The sequence below is a fragment of the Numenius arquata genome, chromosome 1, assembly GCF_964106895.1.
Source record: "Numenius arquata chromosome 1, bNumArq3.hap1.1, whole genome shotgun sequence".
Classification (NCBI taxonomy): Eukaryota; Metazoa; Chordata; class Aves; order Charadriiformes; family Scolopacidae; genus Numenius; species Numenius arquata.
In genome coordinates this window covers 137,399,662-137,422,538 of record NC_133576.1, presented here as the reverse complement: position 1 = coordinate 137,422,538, position 22,877 = coordinate 137,399,662, and the positions used below count along the sequence as shown (strand labels likewise).

General features: G+C 46.0%; 1 protein-coding gene across 2 annotated transcripts in view; it reads right to left on the bottom strand.

The window, feature by feature from the left end:
* Nucleotides 1-22,877, bottom strand: part of INTS4 (integrator complex subunit 4) — a 46,255-nt gene that overhangs the window by 2,277 nt on the left and 21,101 nt on the right. For both annotated transcript variants that reach the window (XM_074147766.1, XM_074147777.1), the window contains exons 13-21: nucleotides 22,054-22,169; nucleotides 19,934-20,067; nucleotides 19,004-19,161; nucleotides 14,857-14,950; nucleotides 10,483-10,563; nucleotides 6,615-6,745; nucleotides 5,968-6,027; nucleotides 1,786-1,945; nucleotides 726-869 (exon numbers count right to left, since the gene is read on the bottom strand). In XM_074147766.1, the coding sequence (XP_074003867.1) occupies nucleotides 726-869; nucleotides 1,786-1,945; nucleotides 5,968-6,027; nucleotides 6,615-6,745; nucleotides 10,483-10,563; nucleotides 14,857-14,950; nucleotides 19,004-19,161; nucleotides 19,934-20,067; nucleotides 22,054-22,169 (1,078 nt within the window). The remainder of the gene's footprint in view (nucleotides 1-725; nucleotides 870-1,785; nucleotides 1,946-5,967; nucleotides 6,028-6,614; nucleotides 6,746-10,482; nucleotides 10,564-14,856; nucleotides 14,951-19,003; nucleotides 19,162-19,933; nucleotides 20,068-22,053; nucleotides 22,170-22,877) is intronic.

Below are 22,877 nucleotides of genomic sequence, written 5' to 3'. Positions count from 1 at the left end.
AAAACAAACACAAAAACCAGAAGGAAATCACTAAATGACAACTGGACTGGGGATTTGCACAGTGTGTATTATTTTCGTGTTTTCTCTTTGAATTCAGAAGACAGAAAGCTGTGCTTTATGCTTTATTCTTTATTCCGGGAGCCCAGTTGCCCTAGATTTATCAGCCACACATTGGCCATTCAGACCCACAGCAGAGGGGGGTGAAACCGTACACTGACATCAGGTTCTTCCTCTGCGTCGTAAACAGAGGTTTTCGTTTCTTTGTTGCGCAGTGAACTCGCGTATTTTACTTGGCATCACACCACAGCTACCCCCCTCAGCCGCGTCTGAAACTTGTGATTCAGCTGCAGGAAGAAAGTTTAGTTGCAAATACGAAGAGCCGAGAGACTACACATTTCTGTACCGTTCCGAGCAGCTTCTTTTGCTCCTCCTTCTCCCACCCTACGCAAGCTGGAAGTTCACTGGTATTTATTTGTGCTCTCGGCCTTAACGTGCCCAGTGCACGCGAAAGCACAAAATGGCATCGGAGCGCTCAAAGCAAACTCTCAGGAACTGCAGGTAAGTCAACTCAAGCCAGTTTCAGAACATGTCGTCGTAACGGAGAAATCCCCAACGCTGTGACTAATGAAGTGTACAATTATTTGCAATTCAGGAGTACTGACATCCTTAAACCAACTCCCCGTGAGATGCAATCTTGTTTGTATTTATGTCAAACCCCTGCTTACCTGAACTTTAACGCTTCCTTGGGGATCCTGCACGTGTTCCAGTGTTGCGTCAACGTCCAGAGCCACCACCAACCCCGAGGTGAACCTCAGAGGGTTATCAGATTCCCCGGTGGGTTCAATGATATTGGCAGTAGCTCTGTGGAGCTACGAGGGGCAAAGCGGTTGGCAAAAATAAGGCAGGGAGAGGAGGAGAAGGAAAGAAAAAAACCCAATAATTACAATTACGCAATCATAATTGTGTAATTATTATTATAATTACAATTATAATTACACAATTAATGGAGAAATTGTGCATGAACTTTGGATTCCTTCAGATACTTTCTAATCTTTCAGATATTCTAACCATTCTATGATTCCGTGATTCTATATTGCCAGGAATTATTAAGTTTTCTGTATTTTTAGCAATAGTCCCGAGGATGCTAGGCAAGCCTCACAGAATGGCTTGAGTTTGAAGGGACCTTAAAGATCATTGAGTTCGAACCCCCTGCCATGGGCAGGGACACCTCCCACCAGACCAGGTTGCTCAAAGCCCCATCCAGCCTGGCCTTGAACCCCTCCAGGGATGGGGCAGCCACAGCTTCTCTGGGCAACCTGGGCCACTGTCTCACCACCCTCACAGCAAAGAATTTCTTCCTGAGATCTAATCTACATCTTCCCTCTTTCAGTTAAAACTGTTCTCCCTCCTCCTATGGCTCCACTCCCTGATCAAGAGTCCCTCCCCATCTCTCCTGTAGCCCCTTTAGGGACTGGAAGGCTGCTGTGAGGTCTCCCCGGAGCCTTCTCTTCTCCAGGCTGAACAACCCCAACTCTCCCAGCCTGTCCTCACAGCAGAGGTGCTCCAGCCCTCAGATCATTTTTGTGGCCTCCTCCAGACCTGTTCCAACAGGTCCATGTCCTTCCTGTGCGGAGGACTCGAGAGAAGAGGAAAGCCTTAGAAGAAATAACACTTGGGACTGATCAAAAACCTGAATCCTAAAAGCTTCATGGTGTATTAGAAACTAGTCAGATGCTGAGACAGTTTGTGAGGATATTGCATCTTAGTTCTCTGCGTTGAACTGACCTGCTCTGGAAGGGGAAGGTGGAGGAAGGTACTTTGTCGCAGCGTTGTTTGAAGAATCTTGACCACTTCCGAAGGCTTGGATGTCACCAGTCTGGGCATTAAGTCCAGCAATTTATCTACGAAACTGCCTTGCATATGTGGGAGCTCAGAGATGAAACACCTGTGTTAGGAATAAATTAAAAATCAAATACTTTTTTCAACAGTATCATTATTTTCAGCCAAGCTACGTCCTTATATCTAATTCTGTCATTATGACTAAATATGTAGATTCCTCTTCTGATGTGTCTCATAGGTAAGATAAAGATTATTTTGGCTAGTTATGTTGGGACCATACCTTGTGCTCAAACTGACAACATCAAGCATACTTAGCTCTCACTTCTTATGTCCTTCATCAATACAGAGCCTACCGGGCAAAGGAACGTAGATCCACAAAAAAAGGAGCTGGAAATGCTGAGGTGCCCATCAATGTTTTTTTTTCTACCGATATTTATGAGAGTATTACTTATCACACCTGAAGAGTGACATTTAAATAGTAAACTACAATCAGTAGGAAAAAAATCCAAACTAGTTCTAGAGGTCAAGAACAGAGAATTGAATCCCTTCTATAGTTTGAGACAGCAGCCTCTCACAAGAGGAGCATTTGACAACCCGATTTCATAGAATCATAGAATCGTCCAGGTTGGAAGAGACCCTTGGGATCATCGAGTCCAACCATCTACCCTACTCTACAAAGTTCTCCCCTATACCATATCCCCCGACACCACATCTAAACGGCTCTTAAACACATCCAGGGATGGTGACTCAACCACCTCCCTGGGCAGCCTGTTCCAGTGTCTGACCACTCTTTCTGTGAAAAATTCTTTCCTAACGTTCAGTCTAAACCTACCCTGTTGGAGCTTGAAGCCATTCCCTCTCGTTCTGTCATTTCACTCCTGCATAAAGAATAAGAACTACCACCTTTGTGGAATTCCTCACTGCCTGTAGGAGTTACATTCCTGAAAACAGCGATGAGTTTTTGCTGCTCCTGAGACTCAGTGTGAGGAGAAGACACAAAGCAAACGATCAGTTTTATTCACCACCTACCAAACGAGATAAACGCTAGGGAATGGGTAGGTTTGGTTCCCTCGTCACTTAACCAGCCACAACAGCCAAGCATATGGACCACAAAAACACACGGGTACTTGATCAGACTAGAGAGGGAATTCTGCTCAGCCGACTCTCTACAACTACTTGAAAGGACACTGCAGAGAGGTTGGTGCCGGTCTCTTCTCACAGGTAATTACAGAATCACAGAATCTTCTAGGTTGGAAGGGACCTTCAAGATCATCTTGTCCAACCATCAACCTAACTGACAAAAATAAACACCCACAAAACAACAAAATGCAACACCATCGCTAAACCATCTCTCCCAGCACCACGTCAACCTGTCTTTTGAACATTTCCAGGGATGGTGCCTCAACCACCTCCCCGGGCAGCCCATTCCAATGTCTGATAACCCTTTCAGTGAAAAAATTTTTCCTAATATCCAATCTGAACCTCCCCTGGCGCAACTTGAGGCCGTTTCCTCTAGTCCTGTCGCCTGTGACTTGGGAGAAGAGACGGACCCCCGCCTCCCTACACCCTCCTTTCAGGGAGTTATAGGGAGCAATAAGGTCTCCAATAATGACAATGACAGAACGAGAGGGAATGGCTTCAAGCTCCAACAGGGTAGGTTTAGACTGAACATTAGGAAAGAATTTTTCACAGAAAGAGTGGTCAGACACTGGAACAGGCTGCCCAGGGAGGGGGTTGAGTCACCATCCCTGGATGTGTTTAAGAGCCGTTTAGATGTGGTGTTGGGGGATATGATATAGGGGAGAACTTTGTAGTGTAGGGTAGATGGTTGGACTCGATGATCCCAAGGGACTCTTCCAACCTGGACGATTCTATGATTCTATGGTTCTATGACTCTGAATACCTATATCTCTGGGCAAGCCATCCAATTCCCTTCTGAGTGGATGGAAAAAAAAAACCTGGGTATCCTTAATCTGACCTATTTTAGACACCCAGATTTGGATAAATTGAAAGAAGCAGCTCTCCAGTGAGAGCTGGGCAAGTACTTCCTAAGCAGTGGTCTACAAAGCAAACATCAACACCCAGGCAAGAGAACTACCACCTCGAGCATGTAGACAGTTCACTCGCTCTCTCATTTAAAACCTAGAAATTTGGGATAAGGAAAAGAAATTCCTTCTTTGTTAAACTCTCGGGAAAGCTCTTCCATTGATCCTACATTTAGAAGGGAGTTTAGTTCTTTCCGATCCTGAGACTCAGTGCAAGGAATCGCACAATCTTCATGGTTGGAAGGGACCTTTGAGATCATCGAGTCCAACCACAAAAAAACCCCAAAAAAACCCCACCAAAACAAACACCCTCCCACAACACACCCACAACCACACTCCACACCACCCGCAAACACACACAAACCAACAATCCCGGGCACTAGAGCATGCCCTGAAGGGCCATGTCTACACGTTTCTTAAATACCTCCAGGGATGGCGACTCCACCACCTCCCTGGGCAGGCTGTTCCAGTGCCTGACCACTCTCTCAGTAAAGGAATTCTTCCTAATATCTAATCTAAACCTCCCCTGCCCCAACTTGAATTTCACTGAATTTCACTGAATTTTTTTAGAGTTGGAAGGGACCATATAGATCATCTAGTCCAACTCCCCTGCCGAAGCAGGATTGCTTAGAGAATGCTACTCAGGACTGCATCCAGGCGGGTCTTGAAAATCTCCAAAGAAGGGGACTCCACAACCTCCCTGGGCAGCCTGTTCCAGGGCTCTGTCACCCTCACCGGAAAGAAATTCTTCCTCATATTCGAGTGGAACCTCCTATGTTCCAACTTGTGCCCGTTGCCCCTTGTCCTGTCACTGGGAACCACTGAAAAGAGTCTGGCTCCCTCCTCCTTCAACCCACCCTTCAGATACTTATAGGCGTTAATAAGGTCTCCCCTCAGCCTTCTCTTCTCCAGGCTAAAGAGTCCCAGCTCTCTCAGCCTTTCCTCATAAGGGAGATGCTCCAATCCCTTAATCATCTTTGTTGCCCTTCGCTGGACTCTTTCCAGTAGTTCCCTATCCCTCTTGAACTGGGGAGCCCAGAACTGGATGCAATACTCCAGTTGTGGCCTCACCAGTGCCGAGTAGAGGGGGAGAATGACTTCCCTCGACCTACTAGCCACACTCTTCCCTATGCAGCCCAGGATTCCATTGGCCTTCCTGGCCACAAGAGCACACTGCTTGCTCATTGTCATTTTGCTGTCTACCAGGACTCCCAGATCTTTCTCTTCGGAGCTTGGCTCTGGCAGGTCCACGCCTAACCTATATTGGTGCCTAACATTCTTCTTGCCCAGGTGCAGGACCCTACACTTTTCCCTGTTGATCCTCATGAGGTTCTTCCTTGCCCAGCTCTCCAGCCTGTCCAGGTCTCTCTGGATGGCAGCACGGCCCTCCGGGGTGTCAGCCACCCCTCCCAGTTTGGTATCATCAGCAAACTTGCTGAGGATACACTCTGTCCCCTCGTCCAGGTCACTGATGAATATGTTGAACAGGACTGGACCAAGTATTGACCCCTGGGGGACACCACTGGTTACAGGCCTCCAGCTTGAACCTGTTCCATTAACCATTACCCTTTGGGTCCTGTCACATAGCCAGTTCTCAATCCACCTCACTGTCCCCTCATCCAGCCCACACTTCCTTAGTTTCCTTGAGACCTTGTTTCCTTGAGACCTTAGTTTCCTTGAGACCATTTCCTCTGGTCCTGTCGTTATTCCCTTGGGAGAAGAGGCCAACACCCGCCTCTCTACAACCTCCTTTCAGGTAGTTGTAGAGGGCAATGAGGTCCCCCCTCAGCCTCCTCTTCTCCAAACTGAACATGCCCAGTTCCCTCAGCCTCTCCTCGTATGACTTGTGCTCCAGACCCCTCACCAGGAAAAGAGACAAAGCAAATCATCTCACGAGAGCAGGCCCTGATGCAGGACAGCAGCAGGGGAAGGGAGATGCGAAGAGGTGAAGAACAAATGGAATATTCCCCGATGACAACAGTGGAGAGATTTCCATAGAATCATAGAACAGTTTGGGATGGAAGGGACCTTTAATGGTCATCTGGACTTTCTAACGAAGCAAAGAAGCAACGGAGTTTCTCACCTCTGAAAGGAATCCACTTCTTGTAGGAATTTTTCACACATCCCAAACAGGGGTTCCACTCTGGAATGAAGAAAACATTCCTTGTTTTAGCGTTAAACAAAGAAAACTGGTTCTATGGCTATAAGCATTTAGGTGTTTTGAAATCCACTTCAAGCTCCTAAAAACATGATCTTACAATTCTGAGGCCAGAAAGGCCGAGTCACGCAAACGTTAGTTGCGGATCAGTCAAAAAGGCAATTCTTTTCTGACACTAAAAACTCACCAAATGATACTGAATGTATCAATGCGCTAATTGGGTTTGCTTCATGACTTTTCCTCATTTAATTAGGTCCCAGATATCAATTCTAAGACACGCTCTGTGGTGGTTTTAACCTATTTACATGTTCATAGCTGAGAAAACTCAACCCCCTAAATACGTCTTCCTAATAATTTTGTCATCTAATTGAGTATCGTGCCACTCGACAGCTACACCAAAGGCAAAAGAAGGCTCTTCAGGCTGAGGTAGTTTAGCAAATAGTTATTACTCTGGGATGTTTTATGAGTCTAATTTTTCCTTGCTGGTTTTTTTTTTTTTTTTTTAAAGAAAGCTTGAAGAAACTAAGCTTAGAGTTAACCCTACGAAGGTCCTTTCACCAGGTCACCCTTACCCTCTCGTGGTCCGGGCAGTCACGATGAGCTGTAACGCCTTCGCCTGCAGTCTCATGTGGTGAATAATGACCACTTGTTTGCTTTCCACGCCGCTGTACATGAACTCCATCTTATATGTTTCCTCCAAGATCTGTCAGACGGACACCACGGGGGTAAAAAAAAAGCCATCAGACTCTGCTAAACTCAATCTGAAGATCCTGGCGTCTTTCCTCATACCGAGGACACGTTAATCCGCGAGTCTCATTCTTCGGGTGAAATTCTTCACGGCGTGAAGTGGCACCTAATACTAAAAGGTTATCTTGGCGGTATTAAAGAAACAATTGACGAAACTTGGCCTGAAATCAAGCACTCCCTCCATTTGCAGTCTATCTTTTGACATTGCATTTTAAATTTCTAGGGGTAGAGAACTCACCGACTCCCGCTGGCTACTCTGGAATACAAAACGTAAGCAGCACGACAGAGCAAGCTCAGTGGTCCTGCTCAGGTCTATTTTTCATCGAATCATAGAATCGTCTAGGTTGGAAGGGACCTTTAAGATCATCTAGTCCAACCATCAACCTAACTCTGATAAAAACCCATCACTAAACCATGTCACTAAGCACCATGTCAACCCGTCTTTTGAATCCCTCCAGGGATGGTGCCTCAACCACTTCCCTGGGCAGCCCATTCCAAGGCTTAAGAACCTTTGCAGTGTAAATATTTTTCCTAATATCCAACCTGAACCTCCCCTGGCACAACTTGAGGCCATTTCCTCTTGTCCCATCGCCTGTGACTTGGGAGAAGAGACGGACCCCTGCCTCTCTACACCCTCCTTTCAGGTAGTTGTAGGGAGCAATAAGGTCTCCCCTCAGCCTCCTTTTCTCCAGGCTGAACAACCCCAGCTCACAGAATGATAAGGGGTTGGAAGGAACCTCTGGAGATCATCTACTCCAACACCCCTGCCAAAGCAGGTCCACCTACAGCCGGTTGCACAGGAGCTCCCTCAGCCTCTCCTCGTAAGACTTATTCTCCAGACCCCTCACCAGCTCCATTGCCCTTCCCTGGACACGCTCCAGCCCCTCAATGCCTTTTTTGTGGTAAGGGGCCCAAAACTGGACACAGCACTCGAGGTGGGGCCTCACCAGTGCCCCATACAGGGGGACAATCACCTCCTGAGTCCTCCATATTTGAAGCTAATATGGGAACTATCACAAAATAAACACAATTCTGGGTTATTTTAGATACAGCGTAAAATGCTTAGACAGGACATTGCACAGGTTTTACTCATCGTACTTTATCTGTCGAATAGATGGGCTTCAGTAGACAAGAGAATTGCTCAAATTTAATAGAGTTGAGTTCAGTACGACTGTAGAGAAGCCAAAACCTTGCAAGTTAGTTAACAGGAAATGTTCTCTCCCCCTTGCGTTGACGGGAAGCGATCTACATTCACAATCACAACAGATAAAACTTCCTGGGGGGTTCACGTGCTACTGAGAAGGGCACCCAAGACAGACAGTTCAATTAGAGAAGGTTTAAACAAGCTGATAGGTTTTTGTTTCTACTCATCCCTGGGGACAGCTGTCAACAGCACAGAAGGTTTTGATGCACAGCGGCACCTGCCTCTTATTACACCTTAATTAACTGAAGACTCAAAACGTCAGCATAGTTCCCCAGCAGATCCACAATCTTGCTTTTACTCTAGATTAATTTCTGGATTATTTAATAGCTTGCTTTCCTCTTTACTTTTTCTTAGGGCTTCGCTTCAGTTTTTCCAGGATCAGATCACTTACACATCACAGAATCCGAATAACTCAGGGTAGGACCTCTGGAGGTCATCTAGCCTGGTCCCCTGCTCACAAGCAGGTCTAATTAGACCCAGTTACTCAGGGCCACATCAAATTGTGAACACTTCCAAGGAAAGAGATTCCCCCCACCTCTCTGGACAACCTGTTAGAGTATTTAACCATCCTTATGGTAAATTTCCCCCCCCTTTATATCTAATCAGAATTTCTCATCTTCCAATTTGTGTCCATTGACTGTTGTTCACAGCAGTCCGGCTCTATCTCATCTATATCCTACGACGAGGCAGTGGCAGACAGCAAGAAATCCACCCTGAAGACTTCTCTTCTCCAGGCTGGACAAGCCCAGTTCCCTCAGCCTCTCCTTGCAGGGAACATGCTCCAGCCCCTGACCACCTTGGTGGCCCTTTGCTGACCTTGCCCCAGTTTCATAGAATCATAGAATGGTTAGAGTTGGAAGGGACCTTAAAGATCATCCAGTTCCAACCCCCCTGCCATGGGCAGGGACACCTCCACTAGACCAGGTTGCTCAAAGCCCCATCCAGCCTGGCCTTAAACACTTCCAGGGATGGGGCAGCCACAACTTCCCTGGGCAACCTGTTCCAGTGCTTCACCACCCTCATAGGAAAGAATTTCCTCCTAATATCTAATCTGAATCTCCCCTCTTCCAGTTTAAAACCGTTACCCCTTGTCCTGTCACTACACTTCCTGACAAAGAGTCCCTCTCCGGCTCTCCTGTAGGCTCCCTTCAGATATTGGAAGGCTGTTGTCAGTGCTATTGTCAGTGTCTTCCTTCTATCAGGGAGCCCAAAACACAACACAACCCTCCAGATGTGACCTCCCCAGAGCTGAACGGAGGGCAAGGATCACTGCCCCAGACCTGCTGGCTACGCTCTTGCTAAGGAAGCCCAGGATGTGGTTGACCTTCTTTACTGCCTCATGCTCAGTGTGTTGTCCACCAGGATCCCCATGTGGAACATCACAAGGTTCCTGTTATCCCAAATCCCCAGCCTGCCCAGACCAGCCAAAGAGCAGCCGTGCCCTCCAGCATATCAACTGGCTCCTCAATCGGGAGGAGCCTTATCACCCACATATTCAGAAAGAATCCTGCCAGTTTGGTGAAAAGGAAACAATGGGAGACAGCATCAAAGGTTTTGCTAAAGTCAAAGATGCAACATCCACTGCCCTCCCCTTGTTCACAGAACCAGGCCCCTCTTCATAAAGAGCAATCATAGAATCATAGAGTGGTTCAGGCTGGATTGGACCTTAAAGATAATGAAGTTCCAACCCCCCTGCCAAGGGCAGGGACACCTCCCACCAGACCAGGTTGCTCAAAGCCCCATCCAACCTGGCCTTGAACACCTTGAGGGATGGGGCAGCCACAGCTTCTCTGGGCAACCTGCTCCAGTGTCTCACCACCCTCACAGCAAAGAATTTCTTCCTGAGATCCAATCTAAATCTCCCCTCTTTCAATTCAAAACAGTCACCCCTCATCCTATGGCTCTACTCTCTCATAAGGAGTCCCTCCCCATCTCTCCTGTAGCCCCCTTTAGGGACTGGAAGAGGCTTTGAGGTCTCCCCGGAGCCTTCTCTTCTCCAGGCTGAACACCCCCCAACTCTCTCAGCCTGTCCTCACAGCAGAGGAGCTCCAGCCCTCGGAGCATCTTCGTGGCCTCCTCTGGACCCATTCCAACAGGTCCATGTCCTTCTTGTGCTAAGGACTGCGATGATGTTGATTAGGCATAATCTGCCCTTGGGAAATGCATTTTGGCTGTTCCCACCACCTTGTTGACCTTCACTTGTTTAGAAACGGCCTTTAAAAGGAACTGCTCCATAACGTTCCCCACGAGTGAAGTGAAGCCAAGCAACCCAGAGTTTTCTAGATCTCCCTTCTTACTCTCCTGGAAGAGTTGCCATGAACCTCCATCACTCAGCTCTCATCTTTTGAAAATGAGAGAAATTACTTCACTTTGGAGAACTAAGATTTACTCGGACAGACTCCAGCAGTGGGAAGTTATTGTTGCATGGCCAAGGAAGGGCTCGTATCCAAGGAACTCCCTCCAGGCAGACCCAGCTGCTTCCACCTCACCTGTTTTGCTGCAGCAGATGCCAACGCGTTCTGTTTCAGGTACAGAGGAGCTGCCACGTTCCACAGCTTCTCCTGCAAGGCCTACAGGAGAAAGCCATGACACGATGATAAATAACCAGTTCAGTCTAAACACGGTGTCTTCAGGGCTTTTAAATACAACACGGGGAACCAAGCCCTCCAAAATATGTATTATTCTATAAATGCACAGAGATATCTATACAACTATGAAATATAAAACAAGTTGAGAATAATATTAACAAAACTATGAATTGGAGACTGGCTGAGCTCTTTGTACTTTTTAAGGAGAACTTCATGCAGAATGCAGTCACTGACTAGAAAAACGACAGCCCACCGAGTTATCACCTCCCTGAGGCCAAGACAGGGCAAGCCCAGATTGCAGGCAAAAAGAGGAAACAATAACAACTGTCCCCAAAACCACACCTACACAGCCATATTTCTGAACTTTCCTGATGACAGTCTCCATCCCACCAAAGATCCCGGAGGTGCTAAGAATACTGAGTGTAAAAATCAGCCGCTAATATTCGTATTTAAAAAAAACCACTCAACCACACCCTATTTGCTTTTTCACAGAATCACAGAATCTTCTTGGTTGGAAGGGACCTTTGAGATCATCGAGTCCAACCACAAAAAAAACCAAAAAAAACCAAAACCAAAACCAAAAACCACACAAAACAAACACCCACAACCACACTCCACACCCACCATCAAACAGACACAAACCAACAATCTCAGGCACTAGAGCATGCCCTGAAGGGCCATGTCTACACGTTCCTTAAATACCTCCAGGGATGGCGACTCCACCACCTCCCTGGGCAGGCTGTTCCAGTGCCTGACCACTCTCTCAGTAAAGGAATTCTTCCTAATATCTAATCTAAACCTCCCCTGCCCCAACTTCAGACCATTTCCTCTGGTCCTGTCATTATTCCCTTGGGAGAAGAGGCCAACACCCACCTCTCTACAACCTCCTTTCAGGTAGTTGTAGAGGGCAGTGAGGTCTCCCCTCAGCCTCCTCTTCTCCAAACTAAACATGCCCAGTTCCCTCAGCCTCTCCTCATGAGACTTGTTCTCCAGACCCCTCACCAGCTTGGTGGCTCTCCTCTGGACACGCTCCAGCAGCTCAATGTCCTTCCTGTAGTGAGAGGCCCAGAACTGAACACAGCACTCGAGGTGAGGCCTCACCAGTGCCGAGTACAGAGGCACCATCACTTCCCTACTCCTGCTGGCCACGCTATTCCTGATACAGGCCAGGATGCCGTTGGCCTTCTTGGCCACCTGGGCACACTGCTGGCTCATGTTAAGCCGGCTGTCCACCAACACCCCCAGGTCCTTTTCTGCTGGGCAGCTTTCCAGCCATTCTTCCCCAAGCCTGTAGCGTTGCCTGGGGTTGTTGTGACTGAAATGCAGGACCCGGCACTTGGCCTTATTAAACCTCATCCCATTGGCCTTGGCCCATCGATCCAACCTGTCCAGGTCCCTCTGTAGAGCCTGCCGACCCTCAAGCAGATCAACACTCCCACCCAGTTTGGTGTTGTCTGCAAACTTACTGAGGGTGCACTCAATCCCCTTATCTAGATCATCAATAAAGATATTAAATGAGACTGGCCCCAAAACGGAGCCCTGAGGGACACCACTGGTGACCGGCCACCAACTGGATTTCACCCCATTAATCACAACTCTCTGGGCACAGCCATCCAGCCAGTTTTGTACCCAGTGAAGAGTACACTCGTCTATGCCATGATACGCCAGCTTCTCCAGGAGAACGCTGTGGGGGACGGTGTCAAAGGCCTTACCAAAGTCCAGGTAGACAATGTCAACAGCCTTCCCCGCATTGAGAAGGCGGGTCACACGGTCATAGAAAGAGATCAAGTTGGTTAAGCAGGACCTCCCTTTCATAAACCCATGCTGGCTTTTTGATGTGTGTTAAAAAATTAAGAAAGCTTGACTAGGTTATTTCTGTCACTGCCTCCTTTTTGAAGCTGCCTGTCCTTAGATACAGCTACACACAAAAGGTGACTGTAGCCAAAGTGCAAGAACATACAGGCTATACCCTTCCCCCAGGCTGGCACCTGTATCCCAGCTAAAATCACAGCGTATGTAAAGCCTTTAAAGGTCTGGAACCTTCTGAGCCTCAAGAGGCTGGGAAATGAAGATACTTTTGTCCCCCCAACAGCTTTTTTCTCTTGAGGAAAGAAGCAATTGGAAAAAAATCTGCAATTGGAAAGAAATCAAAGGGCTGCTGTGACATTTGGGTTCTCTCTGCCATATAATATCATACAATTCGAAATTCTGATGAGTTACTCTGAATTGCAGCCACATTAGTGACTCCTCTACATCACAGATGTACTGTCTGTGTTCCACAGCCCGAGCCAGGCGTGGCTGGTGTAGCGTTTATCCTCTTCTTCCCAACACAGCGCTCCTCTGCCAGACACCCAAACCACTGTTCTAGCAGCAAACACACACCGGTTCCTCCAGCCAAACCCTGGAGAAGGGCCACAAAGCCACCTCCAAAGGCCAGTCCTTTGCCTGGATAGCATGTTTTGCTTTTGAAAAAGTCTCAGATCTGGCTAGGAATGTACCAAACTGTAACACTGCTCATCAAAAAGACCTCCTTTGGGTGATAGATATAATTCATAGAATCATAGAATGGTTAGAGTTGGAAGGGACCCTAAAGACCATCGAGTTCCAACCCCCCTGCCATGGGCAGGGACACCTCCCACCAGACCAGGTTGCTCAAAGCTCCATCCAGCCTGGTCTTGAACACCTCCAGGGATGGGGCAGCCACAGCTTCTCTGGGCAACCTGGGCTAGTGCCTCACCACCCTCTTTAGTGGGATTTTTTTTGTTCTTTGAAAATACGTGTGCTTGATCAGCAATTATTTAAATAATGGTTAACTTAAAATCACATTATATAAATGCTTAAATTTCATTAGATTGTCTTCCAAGTAAAGATTCAATGTTAAAAATAGAATAGCCTAGGTCTCTTCAGACAGTGAAACATGCCTTGTTGTAAAAAGAATATTTATCTCTGAGCGCTTTGCATTCTGCGTAACAAAGTCTAAAGGAAAAACTATGTGAGATTTTGTAAACTGACAAGTTCTCTTACTCCTGAGGTGACCTTTTGGGGTTTTCTTTTGTTTACAACTTTCCTTCTTGGAAGTGGGATTATGCTGTAATCAGGGCCTGATCTCTTTCCGCCACCACACAGAGGTAGAGATACGTGGAGATAAGACTGACATAATTTCCCTTTGCCGGGGAGATTTCCCTTTGCTGGGGAGATCCAAAGATTTGAAGGCTGCATCGAGATACGCCAACCGGCAGCTACGCAATTAGCAAAGAAACCGAAATTTCTTCTTGGTCTTACATAACAAAGCTTTTATTGAGTCCCTTTTGGGGAAACCTGTTTGTTGCTTGCTTTAGTTCTTGCTTGCCATATGTGTAAATTACATTCAAACACCTAAAGAATACCAGGAGACTAACTTAAATACCAGTCGATAGCTTGAAAAGCGAAGCAAAAAAAAATTAGATGCTGTTTACAACAAGAAGCTGCCTTTGAAAAGGGTTGCTGCCCGGGTGTCAAAGCACGACTGATATTTTGCTCCATCGAGTCTAAAGAATTCCTTTGGCATCGGTGCCCAAAAACCTGTCTACAAAATATCGTCTGTAAAAATTCCACTTACAGCAGCAGTTTAGCAAAAAGCATTCCAGAGGCCACTAACAAAGAAAAGTTACTCTCGTAACATGAAAGGCTACGAAGTAGTTGCCTCCATTGTGGTTTTTGTCAGAAAAACTCTGCATTGGCAAAAAAGCACATGAACCAACATAAACCCTAGGTGTAACGGCAGAGATCTGCACCGGAGTACTCACTGGCTAAGCCACGGCATGAATTATTTAGAATCATAGAATTGTCTAGGTTGGAAGGGACCTTTAAGATCATCTAGTCCAACCATCAACCTAACTCTGATAAAACCCATCACTAAACCATGTCACTAAGCACCACGTCAACCCGTCTTTTGAATCCCTCCAGGGATGGTGCCTCAACCACTTCCCTGGGCAGCCCATTCCAATGATTAATAACCCTTTCCATGTACAAATTTTTCCTAATATCCAATCTGAACCTCCCCTGGGGCAACTTGAGGCCATTCCCTCTTGTCCTATCGCCTGTGACTTGGGAGAAGAGACCAACCCCCACCTCTCTTTGCCACAGAAGGGAAGCAGGAATATCAGAAATCCACGGAACCTGCGCTTTCCTCACACGTCAGTTTTCAGCACAAACATTAAAACATCAAAGTGCACGACTAAGACGGACCGGGGGCATTTGTGAAGAACAGCCCAAAAAACCCCGATGAATCCAAACCTTGATGAGGAGCAGCTGACACTGAAGGTACGTTGCAGTGAAATCCGCCATCCCTGCCAGCTCTGACTGCAGTTCCCCAAGCCTCTGAAGGTCACTGAACCATGTAAAAAAAAAAACAAGAAAGGGAAAAAAAAACATTAGAATCATGGAATTGTCTAGGTTGGAAGGGACTTTTGAGATGATCTAGCCCAACCATCAACATAACACTGATTTAAAAAATAAATAAATCACTCAACCATGTGACTAAGCACCACGTCAACCTGTCTTCTGAATGCCTCCAGGGATGGTGCCTCAACCACTTCCCTGGGCAGCCCATTCCAAGGCTTAATAACCCTTGCAGTGTAAACATTTTTCCTAATATCCAACCTGAACCTCCCCTGGTGCAACTTGAGGCCATTTCCTCTTGTCCTATTGCCTGTGACTTGGGAGAAGAGACCGACTCCCCCCGGCTACACCCTCCTTTCAGGGAGTTGTAGAGAGCGAGAAGAAGGTCTCCCCTCAGCCTCCTTTTCTCCAGGCTGAACAGCCCCAGCTCCCTCAGCCGCTCCTCACAAGACTTGTTCTCCAGACCCCTCACCAGCTTCGCTGCCCTTCCCTGGACACGCTTCAGCACCTCAATGTCTTTTTTGTGGCGAGGGGCCAAAAACTGGACACAGCACTCGAGGTGGGGAAGACAGCAAGTTCATCTAAATGCACTCAGAACGCAGCGACGACGAAGCCAGCTATTTCTGCATCTTGCTTTTTCCTATCCTTAGAACGAGCACCAGAAACAGCAGGAAAACACGCACAACAAAAAGAGTTTGCACCTTGGGACTTGGCATCTCCTTTCTTCCCGGAGGCTACCAACCCAGAAAGCGGTGATTCTGTCAACCCACATTACCCTGCGGCCCCGTGGGGACCATCGACCCTCGCAGTTCCAGATTTAACTTAAAACACCCCAGCCTTCTACAGCAGCTAACGACCCCTTCGCGGGACGCTGCTGGGAAATCTTAACTATTCCTGCTGGCGAGGAAAGGTTGTTTGGAACGCGCCGGGCTCACGCAACCGGGCGTATTTGAAATAGAGCTGCCTTTTTAAAACAAGCTGAAATCTGACGTGCTGCTATTTGCTCAAATAGCTGTTGTGCGCTGTCTGGCGTAAGTATCCCTTGTAGATCGTACAGCGATCGAAGTAGCTTTTAACTTCACAGGAAAAATAAAGAAGACGGTTAATGGAACCCAAAAAGGCTTTAGTTCTCTACTCTTAAGACATGTTTTAAAATCAAAAGCGTGTATTAAGAAAACAAAACTCATTTTTTGTCATAGAACTGAAAACAGGTTGGATGATGTGGATTCAACGTGTCTCTGTTCTTTATAGTTTGCTTTGATCCAAAGCGTCCTAAAATTGTCACTGTACTTCCACGTTCCCTACAGTATCATTAAAAAGAACACTTTTTCTTCAGATTTGTTTATTTTAGATGTATCTTCGCATATCTTTGCCCCATCCCTGGAGGTGTTCAAGGCCAGGTTGGACGGGGCTTTGAGCAACCTGGTCTGGTGGGAGGTGTCCCTGTCCCAGGCAGGGGGGTGGAACAAGATGGTCTTTAAGGTCCCTTCCAACCCAAACCATTCTACGATTCCATGATTTATGATGCAATTCTGAAACTTTGGTTTTGCCAAACCTGAGTGCTCCCGCATTCAAAAAAAAAAATCCATGAGATTATCTGTATAATTTGCAGCCAAAGAAAACCTCTCCTAAGCAGAGGGGCTGTGACTTCCTTCAGTGCAACAACAGTTGAGCCAGGCTGAGCCCTACACAGCGATTCCATTTCACCTTCTCCCAGAGAGAAAAGACCAGATTCCTGGGTGTTTTATTCCCATGTCACACTTAACGCGTGACAACAGGCTGACAGGGAACGGGATGCCATCTCTCAGCTAACAGCGAGGCAGACACTCCGGTTCCCAATCTCCTCCGCTTCCCAATTCCACTAATTCTATTCCCTTACAAATCTTCACCAGATTTCAACATCCCTGCGAGACAAAAAAAATTCCTGTTGGAGAGATGGAGAAACCAAACCACAAAGACTCGATTTGCTAAAAATCTTGCAGTTTCAGCTGCAGAGCCTGAGGGAAGAGCGTCAGGCTCGAGCGTGGTTAGAAATGTAAGTCCCCAGCAGACACCAGCTCCACGGGATCTGCTCTACTTTCCCTGGTGACAATAATGACAAAGGAGGAGGGAGAATCCACCGCTGTGAGCTTCTTCCATCCCTCTCCTCTCAGCAACCAAACCTTTGGCGCAGGAAACTCCTGCCCTCCGTGAAATAACCTTTAACGCTTTTTTTGGTTTTATCTTAAATCCTCCCTTCTCTTAAGGCTGGAAAGCAGCAGCTGGTTTAGTGCGGTTCCCGAGTGGTGATCCCAGCAGGAAAAAAAGCAAAGCTAATAATTTCATAGAATTGTCTAGGTTGGAAGGGACCTTCAAGATCATCTAGTCCAACCATCAACCTAACTCTGATGAAAAACCATCACTAAACCGTGTCACTAAGCTCCACGTCAACCCGTCTTTTGAATCCCTCCAGGGATGGTGCCTCAACCACTTCCCTGGGCAGCCCATTCCAAGGCTTAATAACCCTTGAAGTGTAAAAATTTTTCCTAATATCCAACCTGAACCTCCCCTGGCGCAACTTGAGGCTGTTTCCTCTTGTCCTGTTGCCTGTGACTTGGGAGAAGAGACCGACCTCCGCCTCCCTACACCGTCCTTTCAGGGAGTTGTAGAGAGTGAGAAGGTCTCCCCTCAGCCTCCTTTTCTCCAGGCTGAACACTCCCAGCTCCATCAGCCTCTCCTCACAAGACTTGTTCTCCAGACCCCTCACCAGCTTCATTGCTCGTCTCTGGACCCGCTCCAGCCCCTCAAACTCTTTTTTGTGGTAAGAGGCCCAAAACTGGACACAGCACTCGAGGTGGGGCCTCACCAGTGCCCAGGACAGGGGGATTTCCATCAATTCCAAAGCACTACTGTCCTTTACTGCACACAGGTCACGCACGCAGCCATCTCCGACACGATTCCTACGCTCAAAATCAAAAGCATTCACAGCCTGTGAGGTTTCCAGACCTTCATGGTGTCTGTAAGACACCGGATAATCTGCCAAGAGATCACCTTGTTTCAAGCGTTTCGTGCTCTGAGACTGCATTTCAGGCTGCACGTGGCAGCTTCTAAAAGAGCTGAGGACAAACCATATAGTTTTCACAGCAGGGTTTTCGGCGAGGAGCACGCTGTTTATTCGCCACCGCAGGCGGGTGCGAAAGCGATTTACAGCTACGCATACAGAAGGGGCAGCTATTTTGGAGGAAGGAAAAACAAAATTAAAGCTTTTCGGAATTCTGTATTCCAAACAAAGCATTTTAGATTGTTTTTCTAACTCTCAAAATAAGGCTCTTTTCTTTTTCCCGAGCAGAAGAATCATATTGAAAGGATCCTTTTCAAGTGTTTCGTTTGTGTGAATCGGTCCAGAGATGAAATGGAAGAGGCAGCATAAAATCCACAATCAGAGGCCACACCATACGCCTTTATCTATACAACAGCAGACAGCAAGATGCAGAAATATTGTCTATTCCAGGACAGTCTCTTTGATTTTCAAATTGATGAAGGATGCCAAAGGCCTTTATAAGTGGGACTGGTGATAAGAACCCAACAAAGCACCAGAAGCAGGTCCCTCCTGCTGAATGAAAGGCCACGGGACTTGGAAATTAGAAGAGCAAATGGGACAACCTCATTCTTCCCACAGAAATGAAATTAAAAAAAAAACAACAACTGAGCATGTTCATTAGAAGTAATATGATCAAAATGAGGGACTCGCACAGGGACAGAGAACTGAGAACGACACACAAGGCTGTCATCCATAAAACCCAAAAGTGTCTTTTACCATAAATGAACAGCCCAGAAGGTCTTACCATGCTCTGAAGAGATGTTCCCTTAAAACACACACTAATTATTCAGTAGGGCAGAGCCGAGACCATCAGTTTTGTTTCAAATGGGCCATGAACACCTTTTTATCCCAATGTTCTCTAGAAGAAGGCTCAGACTAAGCGTTCGATGGCAAAGCTGATATTCACACCAATATTCAGAGAAACCAGGAATTCTAACCCATCTTCCCACGATGCGGCCTTACCGGATGGTAAATTCCAGCAGCTCCTGTATTCCCTGCGGGTCAAGGTGCTGAAGGTTGTAAACCCTCTCCAGGCTCTGATGCAAGAACTGCTGGGAAGGATCTTCGTGTGGGGTAACACTGGGAGAGACAGGGGAGGACAGCAGCTTTCTACCTGGCAACTAAGGAAGAAGAAACACACGCACATAGTAAAGTCCAACACGAGCAACAACATTGCAAAATTTAACAACTACCAGTTGAGAGCTCCGATTTATTTCTCAAAAATCAAAATTTATATCAGGGATTTCAAGTCTACATCTTTTATCTTTGTTAGTTAATAATATCCATTTCATAATCCACTCGCGGCTCTTCAGGTTAAACTTCAACATCCCTTTGAGGGAAACATCTTCCTCATCTCCTAACTATGACTCTGTGAGGTCAAGGGAAGCCCAAGACCACGCAAACCACAATTTATTTTACAAGCTATAATATGATTTACGATCAACTTAAGTCCCACGTGTACTTCCACGCAGCAAAAACACGCTTCAAAGCAGCAGAGAACATCTCACCCATGAGCGAATTGTTTAGGTAGGACATAAGTCAAATGGTGGAAGATCTACAAAGGCTAAGCTCCCCTTCCCCACACACCGAGAGCTACAGAAAGCTCCCAGGAATCCCACCCTCCCAGAATTCTTTCCCAACGAGCAAACCATGTGCTGTTCTCTCACTTGAGAGCAATGAAGTTATTATTCTCCCCAAAATATGACAAAATCCATATTGTAACAATTTAACATTTGGCTCTCCTTACTTAACGTACATTTGAATAGTCATTCGCTTGGAGCTTGGGAGGAAAAAATACTTTAAAATTCAAGTGTTGCACACGAACAGACACGGAAGAGACCAGCGATACTGGGAACAGAGTGATGAAGTGCAAACCAAAGCGACTCAACTTACTCTTAAGGGAGGGACCAGATGAGAGAGACTGTCCCGAAGATAGGCGTAATGCCTGAATGTGTGATCGGAGAAGAGGGCGGGCATCGTCGGACAACTCTTGGCAGCGTTAAAAATCAGAACCAGAACAGCAATGTCTATTGAAAGGGATTGTTAAAGAAAAATAAACCAACAGCAAGAAGAGCTCCTTGGGGATGGCAAGTTTAAAACAACAACAACTCAACAACCCTTTCTTTGCCAGCGATGGGTTAGGAAGTTCTTTACAGTTGGAGAACGTTGAGCAAAACCCAAAGAGGCAGCTGTATGAACAGATGAGAATAAACCACAAAGCACAAACATTACAGGATGGGCCATACTGGAGGCAGGATGCTAATGCCAACGTGTTAATGCCAACACAAAGGATAGCAGCCAGGGATTACAAACGCAGAACACACTCATTAGGTGGAGTTTCACTCTTCCTCAAAGCTTACGCTGTGCTGACCAGTACGGTACCCAAACACCACCTAAAAATTAAACATTTATCTGAGTCTTTGAAAATTGCTGCATTTCCTGTGTTGCCCCGAAAAACACCCCTCTTACACAGACTTAAAACAGACCAAAGAATCAAACAGGGAAGACGATTCTGTCATAGAACATTGTCACAGTCTGAGAGCCTGAGGAATACAGAGGGCAGCCAAAAGCTTTTATTAGTTACCCCAAAGGCTGGGGCACTCACCTGCCCAGGACTGACCCTGAGCATAAGGTCTCCAACAGGGGAGGGTGAAAGGATCCTAATGCAAAACTTATGCTTGTCTGGGCACTCGCCTGCACAGGGAAGAAGTAGGTCCAGCCACAGAAGGGACCGAATCCATGTCTCTCGCCTCCTGAAAAAAATCTTCTGCATCCACAGGCTGCCAAGCGTAAGGGTTTCCACTTGACAAACCGATTTCTCCTCTTTACCCAAAACCCTTTCCAAGTTTTCAGCTGAAACTATTCAACTAACCTGATTCAAATTTGCTAAGTGCTTAGAATCAAATAAAAACATGTTTTTAATTAACAGGTTACACTGGAAACAGACCATTCAGGTCTACCTTGTAGTTTCTGGCTCCCAGGCCTGTCTTCCCATAATATATCTCCATGAAATTTGGTGGTAAGTTACCTCCAGAACATTCTCTAAAATAATATTCTTTGGTTCAGGGCAGGAAGGTGCATTCAGCTAAATAACAGCTTTCTCCCCACCCCAATGTTCCTTCAATTCTCAACTCATAGGACAAATTTACTCAAATTATTACTCAACCACCTGATTATGGACTTATCTTTCTCTCCACCCGATTCTAGCCCTTTTTCAATTCTCACAAGGTATTTATTTAAACTGTATAGAATTTCTAGCTGATGGCCTGGGACTGGTTAAGAGAAATAAAGAGAAACTTTACAGAGGAAGAGAGTTGTTCCAGTCTAACATGTCACAGCGTGCATCAGAAATAACATTACCTTCTGCGATCGCGCATAAGGGAAGCAAGGAGAGCAAACAATGGAAAAATGGTATTTTGCATTTCCAAGGCATCTCCTATTGTTAAGGATAATGGTATTACAGCAATAGTTTGTATTCTAAAGCACTAGAAGAGCTAACATTAAATAGAAGGATTTCTGATTTTGAATTATTTCAAAAAAGATGATAAATTTCTAGCGTTATGGGGATTCAGACACTGCTGTACTCGGTGCTGCTCTGTGCTCTGCGCAACAGCGAGGACAGAAGTTTTACTTAAAAAGAAAACAGACAAGGAAAACCACTCTTCTCATTTAAAAGCTAAAGCATCTTCAAAATTAGCACAAACTAGACAAATATTTTCACATCAAAGGACTCATCTGCAACGCCTAAACCTTGACAAATTGCTTGATAAATAGATTATTCATCACAGCATTAAAAAAGGCTAACTATACCACATTGGGATTTATGAAGATGGTTCCAGATAACAGTTATTCCATCACTCGCTGAGTAATACAACTAAGCGGCAAAGGGATTCAGAAATAGCTACAGGACTGTCTGCTACGGTTTGAAATGGTTTCACAAATGTCAGCATCAGAAAAATATCAATAAAATCTATTACGTTCAAAACGATCAACTGGCTTCGTTAAAAAGATACAGGCTGGGTCATCCATGTCCGGTTCTGGAGTGTCAAAGAACGGATGTGTGCTCAGCAGCTCCGGGACTAATGGAAGCACTAAAGTGGGATGTCTGCTTCCCAAGAACTTCAAGCATCTGAAAATACACAGATTGAAATATTTCTTAGTAAAAAGCACACTGCAAAATACAACATCTTAAAGCATTACTACTTTCTGTTGTCACAGCTCTTTGAGGTGCTGGTCAGCATCAAAATCCTACTGCCCAAGTCTACTGTCTCTTCACGGCTGAATATTTGCATTAATGTTTGATAAGATCCAAGAAAACCAAGAAGACAGCTTGAAAAAGCAAGCAGTAATAAAAGTTGTTTATTTAAACTCTCCAAGAAATACTTAACACCTGGAGCTACACAACCCAAAAATAGCTTTCATACTGAACACTCACAAATGAGTTGAAGTTTTTTTTCTTCAGAAATAAAGAAGTGAGGAGGTAAAACCCCAACCAAATAACAAAACCCAAAAACCCCAAACTCCACGAAACTCCCCAAACCAATGTAAGAGTACACTGGAAAATGACTAAAATAAGGGTTTCCAATAACACCTAAGAATCCCACCTCACACCACGTGTGCAGGAGCATCCCTTCCTTTGTTGCTTCCATTAAACAACCAAAAAAACCCCCCAAAAATGATCATTATTTTTGCTCAGATAGAAAAAGTCCCTCCACCTGCACAATGCCACATAGCCAATCACTTGTCAGAACTGATATAATCAACTGCTGCTAATTATTACTATTTAATGCAGTGCCAAGTAAGCACAAAACGTTAGTTGCATAGAAGAGATGAGGTT